The 6624-nt window shown below is 43.4% G+C and overlaps 1 protein-coding gene across 9 annotated transcripts in view; it reads left to right on the forward strand.

Moving 5' to 3' along the window:
• Positions 1–6329, forward strand: part of RNF44 (ring finger protein 44) — a 73075-nt gene extending 66746 nt beyond the window's left edge. For all 9 annotated transcript variants that reach the window (XM_070738959.1, XM_070738960.1, XM_070738958.1 and 6 more), the window contains 3 exons: positions 1353–1474; positions 1569–1668; positions 5350–6329. In XM_070738959.1, the coding sequence (XP_070595060.1) occupies positions 1353–1474; positions 1569–1668; positions 5350–5412 (285 nt within the window). In that variant the 3' untranslated portion in view covers positions 5413–6329. The remainder of the gene's footprint in view (positions 1–1352; positions 1475–1568; positions 1669–5349) is intronic.
• Positions 6330–6624: the final 295 nt, after the last annotated feature.

The raw sequence follows: 6624 nt of genomic DNA on the forward strand, positions 1-6624 counted from the left end.
AGGTTTGCTTCTTTGTGTTGATTGTTAGACTGGAGAAAGGGCTCTTGGTCAGAAAAATTTGGAGGTGGAGAGGCGGGTTACAACAGACTGACAAGGATATTGTTAACTCCTGAAAGACTGGGAAGGATGAAATGCTTTTCCACCAGGAGTGGAAGAATTATGAGTTCCTATCTGTTCTGGTACTCAGATTTCTTTCATTGTGACTTTTAGTACTTGCTGCTGGTAGCGAGGTGTGGAACAAGGTCTGGCTGGTAGATCTTGAGTTGTACCAATAGATCCAAGAAATTTCATGTCTGTCTGCTCTGCCCTAGAGTCCACAATTAAAGGAAAGACAGCTGAGATTATACTTAACGAGTTGCACTAGGTGGAGATTGCAATTGTGCAACGGATTCTGTTTCTGGGGCCATTTCTTATGGCAGAGGAATACAAATCTGATGGAAGGCTCATTTAATGTTAATATGGCATTGAGGACCAAGGGTGTGGCATTTTAAAAAGAGAGCAAGGAAGGCCAGACATAGATGTAAAGGATAAAACTAATTAGATTGGATGGATAATCAGAATAAAAACGAATTGTCAGTATTTTCGTAGTGTTAAACTTCAGTAAAAGTCAATTCATAGTCTCTTATTTATTCAAAGTTTTGATGGCGAAAAATTCGTCTTTCTGCCTTTCTTGACGTTACAGACCGCATAGTGAAGGGAAACTGCCCTTCCCCAGTGGGCCGACCTCTAGGAAGGCACAGAATGCCATAATTGCCACATCAGAATGAAGCAACGGAGAAATTTTTCTCTGTGAGACGGCCTCGATTGAATCAAGATCGCTCCTTTTATTGTATTTCACTTTTCCTGACATGTGGTACAGAATAACCAATTCGCGAACGCCACATACATTAAGCCATCCCCCAACTACCATTCACTCATGCGCTGTATAAGGCAACCTCTTCGTGACTTCCCTATAGATAATTAATGGAAGCTCCATTCATTGCCTTTTCCTGGATTGTGTGTTTACTGGTGATTAGCAAAGGAATGAGAGTAAGGCATATATTTCCTTATATGGAAGTTAGCTATACGTTATCTTGTATATCAAGTTAATTATTTTCCACGTGGTCATGGATTCTGCAGCTTGCTTACTCAGCCTGGACTTTGCTGCCCTTCCATAGAGGAAGAATAAGGTTTATACAGCACCCATTAGGCTAAAACATCACCCTTCAGCAATATTCTATCCCAATGTTCAGTGCCTAAGAACCTATGATTACAACAGCATAGTTTATAAAGGATTAAAGCGGCGGGGCGGTTATTCTCAGTTACAGAATCACTTGCTTTGTATTCCTTTCTTTCGTTTTGTTTTCTCTCAGGCATTACTGAATTTAGCTGAAAGATTAGGGGAGGCCAAGCCACGGGGACTCACCAAAGCAGATATTGAGCACCTTCCATCCTACCGCTTTAACCCAGAGAGCCATCAGTCCGAGCAAACCTTGTGAGTTCTCAAAGAAGCCGCTTTGCTGTGAAGTGTCTCTGTATATGCCTTGCTCTCCTTCTCCCTTACTGGTTGGATTTTTCACCCTTCCCAGGTGTGTGGTGTGCTTCAGTGACTTTGAAATCAGGCAGCTGCTGCGAGTACTGCCCTGCAACCATGAGTTCCATGCTAAGTGCATCGACAAATGGTTAAAGGTAAAATTCGCTGGTTTGACTAATCAGTCTTTAATAAAAATTGTTTGGGTCCTACCTGTCTTCTTTAGTGGGCCCAGTTGGTTTCTAAAGTGACTGTAAAGGCAAAGGCTTCCCAGGTTTCACAACATAGGTATATCCATGTCATTTTTTCCCAGCAGTGGTTTCATTAATGCAGCTACTTCCACTTTCTAGAATGTGAATAACTGATTATATGCAGTGTATAAAACGTTGTATATCCCACAGGATTAGTGGTCTTCAGGTCCCGTCAGCTAAACAGTGTCAGCTGGTGGGTTCGCAGGGGAAAGCCCTCTCTGTGGTTGCCCCAACTTTTTGGAATCAGCTACCTCCTAAGATCCACTCTGCCCCCACCTTATTGGCCTGCTGTAAAGACTGGCTTTTCCAACAGGCCTGGGGCCATTGACCTCGGGGAGGTTACTAATAAGGTTGCCCCACAAATCTAATTAATAATAATAATAATAATAATAATAATAATAATAATAATAATACAGTGGTACCTCATCTTACGAACGCCTCTTCTAACGAACTTTTCAAGATACGAACCCGGTGTTTAAGATTTTTTTGCCTCTTCCGAACTATTTTCACCTTACGAACCCAAGCAGCTGCTGCTGGGATGAAGGGGTTTCTTTTTTCCCCCTTTTTTGAAGAAAGAAAAGGGAGGGGCAGCTTGGAGGAGTAAAGATTTTGCATGCTTGCAAAGGCACTGAAACGGTATCTTTTTAAGAAAGAAAGGGGAGGGGCAGCTTGGAGGAGTAAAGATTTTGCATGCTTGCAAAGGCACTGAAACGGTGTCTTTTGAAGAAAGAAAAGGGAGGGGCGCCCCCCTTGCCTTTCTTCCTTCCCACTCACCCTTTAGCCTAGCCTTGCTTCTTCCACCCGCCCCCTTTAGCTGCTCCTCCCTACCCTCTGTTCGCCTCCCTTCTAAAGTTTGGGATTTTCCGGAAGGATTTGCACACATTATTTGCTTTTACATTGATTCCTATGGGAAACATTGTTTCATCTTACGAACTTTTCACCTTACGAACCTCCTCCTGGAACCAATTAAGTTCGTATGATGAGGTACCACTGTATAATGAATGGATGGATGGCTGCAATTATTTTAAATTGAAATGTTTTTATATTGATCCATGTTTATTTTTGTTGTGAGCCACCCTGATTGATTGGTTGGTTGATTGATTGATTGATTGATTGATTGATTGATTAGCAGTCTCAACTTCTCTCCAAAGGTGGATGGGTGGGAGCAAAGCTTAATTGGATAGACTAGAGCTTAGAAGGGCAATATGAAAAATTTTCCAGAATGAAGACAGTAATCTCTTTGATATTGTTGGCAATAAAAGCACATAGTCATATCAAGGCAGTCAACAGAAGAACTCTGCAATAAGGCTAATTTGGTATCTGAACAAAGAGGAGACAGCTGGAGATAGCTTTTAAAGCACTTAGAGGAGCCTTTAATTATTCCAGGGCAGGTCATTCATTCTCATTCCAGTGTATTGCAAAGCTCACCTCTTTTCAATGCATTGCACAGTCACATTGCACATTACTAGACAAGACTATTTTCTTCTGATGGAATCTGATTGTGCTGCTAGCTTCATTACATGACCATCAGCTGAATTCTTAAATATCTGCAGTTCACCCTTCATTGTCATTTTCCCTTCACTAATAAAAACTCCAAATCCTTTCACTTTTCTTGCGCTCATTCTTATTTTTCTCCTCTGTGATTCCCTTTCATAGAGTGAATAAAAAAATTACACAGATTGCTCCAAATGCAATAATTTAACAACTTAAATTGGAAAGTTCCTAACTGGTCACGGCTGTTGCAGTGGCCCCCCCTGGTCATATGAGTAAAATGTGGGTGTTTGGCTGCCTACTTGTGCTTACAACCCCAGCATTCGCTCCACCTACCTATCCTCCCCTCCGTTTCTGCCCTTTGTCTGCTGGGCCCGCTGCCATTGTGACCTGCCTCTGCTGCTGAGGTGCAGCTAACCAATGACAATGCAGCTTCTGACTCCTGATGAGGCCTTGAGCTTCTGCAGGATGACCAGAAGGGCAAAGACCGGAGGGATATTTAATTTAATTTAATTTATTAAATTTATAAGCCGCTCAACTCCTTCCGGACTTGGATATAGAAAGATAGAAACATAGAAGATTGACAGCAGAAAAAGACCTCATGGTCCATCTAGTCTGCCCTTATACTATTTCCTGTATTTTATCTTAGGATGGATATATGTTTATCCCAGGCATGTTTACATTCAGTTACTGTGGATTTACCAACCATGTCTGCTGGAAATTTGTTCCAAGCATCTACTGCTCTTTCAGTAAAATAATATTTCTCACGTTGCTTCTGATCTTTCCCCCAACTAACCTCAGATTGTGCCCCCTTGTTCTTGTGTTCACTTTCCTATTAAAAAACACTTCCCTCCTGAACCTTATTTAAACCTTTAACATATTTAAATGTTTCGATCATGTGCCCTCTTTCCCTTCTGTCCTCCAGACTATACAGATTGAGTTCATTAAGTCTTTCCTGATACATTTTATACTTAAGACCTTCCACCATTTTTGTAGCCCGTCTTTGGACCCATTCAATTTTATCAATATCTTTTTGTAGGTGAGGTCTCCAGAACTGAACACAGTATTCCAAATGTGGTCTCACCAGCGCTCTATACAACGGGATCACAATCTCCCTCTTCCTGCTTGTTATATCTCTAGCTATGCAGCCAAGCCTTCTACTTGCTTTCCCTATTGCCTGACTGCACTGTTCACCCATTTTGAGATTGTCAGAAATCACTACCCCAAATCCTTCTCTTCTGAAGTTTTTGCAAGCACAGAACTGCCAATACAATACTTAGATTGAGGATTCCTTTTGCCCAAGTACATTATTTTACATTTGGAAACATTAAACTGCAGTTTCCATTTCTTTGACCACTTATCTAGTAAAGCTAAATCATTACAGATGCCTCCAGGAATATCAACCCTATTGCACATTTTAGAGTCATCGGCAAATAGACAAACCTTCCCTACCAAATCTCCCCCTGTGTCACTCACAAACATATTAAAAAGAATAGGACCCAGAACAGACCCTTGTGGCACACCGCTTGTAACCGCTTGTAATATAGGTGGGTGGAGATAGATGAAGGGGAGGCAATTATGGTATGGCAATGGAGCATCGTCTTCCAAAGGGAATTTGCCAGGCACAACTAGGGAATTACAGTAGGTCAGCACTGGAAGTTTGTATAGAGTAGAAAGACGCATGAGATCCTCACCTAATAACACTACAATCCTCATTTCATGACCGCAATTACAAATATTGGAACGGCCATTGCTAAGTGGCGTATGATGTTTCACAACCACTTTGCTTAGCAACAGAAATTCCGGTCCCAATAAAGGCCAGTGACTATCGATGCATACAATACACAATTCTTTTTGAGTATCAGCACCAGTTCGATGATACGAATTGAATTCATTCATTGCAGATTGAATACTTTGATAAAAACGCTCTTGGGTTGCTTATTGAATGGCTTGGGCTTTGTGACTTTCTCTTACCGAATAGGGGTGTGACTGCATTTCAGTTTAGTCATTCTGAAACGGGCCGCCCTCAAAAGCAGGGAAGTCCTTTGAGTAGACGTCCCATCCCCGAAGTCATGCCTTTCTCATTGATCGTTGCAGGCAAACCGCACATGCCCCATCTGCCGAGCAGATGCTTCAGAAGTGCACCGGGAGGCCGAATGAGGTTCGTCAATGCACTGCTGCACAAATTTTAACTCCAGGATACGGACCTTGGACCAGAGGCACGGGCCAGCCTGTACGCTTAGCCTCTGGGGCCTCTCCTGGGATGCGGTGAGAATATAAGCAATGTATGACACCCCCTCCCCCTCACCCCATGGCATGGACTGGGCCTGGTGGTTGAGCCAGCTCTGCGGTGTCATGCTTTGTAGGGGGAGGCATCCCCACCTGCTCTGCACTCCAAAGACTCGCCATCCTTGCACCATTGTTTTCCAGCTGTTTGCATTCCTTCTCGGTTTGGGGTTTGTTTGTTTTTTGTTTTTCCCCCTTTCCTAATTTGGTTTTGTGGCTGTCCGGCCTAGATTTTTAATCCGAATTCATTCCTTTCTGGCAGAGCCAGACTTGGGGGCCTTGAAAGCAGAACAGCTCCAAGGGAGAGAGGGGAAGAAGTGCCTGCTTCAACCCCCACCACCTGCTTGCCTAGAATAATGCAGTGTTGCAAGACAGTAGGGGGGGGGGGGAGTTTGTTGGTTGCAACACTGATGTAAGCCACTTGAGGCCTTGCCAAAGAAACATCTGTGGCTGTCTCCACGCTAATCATGGCCCACTGGCCCAGGACCACCCTGTGTTTTCCTCCCCTGCACATGCACAGAATAAGTCCCACCAGCGTCTCAGACTCTCCCTCCCTTTGCATGCCTGCAATGTTGGGTGGAGTTTCAGGGTTGTTCTCACAAGTTGCACAGTGAGGTAAAGAAAAAAAAAATGGGCCTAAACTTAAGTCCAGCAATATTCTGCTGCAAGGCAGTTTTGGGGGGAAAGACCCATTTTCCCCCCCCTCAGAAAGCTCGAAAGAGAGGAGGAGTATGCAAGTGAAAATCCCTACAATAAAACAGCCGGCTCTGTTTGTTACATACTTAATGAAATGAAGGCTTGTGGCTTGTGTTTTGAGATACAGAATCATATAATAATTGACGTGTCTTCCTTTTTATTTTCCCCTTTCACACTCAAGACTCCTGATAATTGTCCTAATAATACATTTGGGTTGCTATTCCTTCTCGGCACCCATTTCCAGGAAACACCTCTCCCTCCATCAAGTTTTTGAGTATCCCCTGCAAACTGCCTGCCTGTGCTCTTGCTCCCCTGGTGTAGGGGAGGGAGGGATACTCGGCAGACTGAGGCAAAATATTTACACTCCCCTCCCTCAGTTCTCTGTCCTGA

This window comes from Erythrolamprus reginae, chromosome 2 (genome assembly GCF_031021105.1).
Source record: "Erythrolamprus reginae isolate rEryReg1 chromosome 2, rEryReg1.hap1, whole genome shotgun sequence".
Classification (NCBI taxonomy): domain Eukaryota; kingdom Metazoa; phylum Chordata; class Lepidosauria; order Squamata; family Dipsadidae; genus Erythrolamprus; species Erythrolamprus reginae.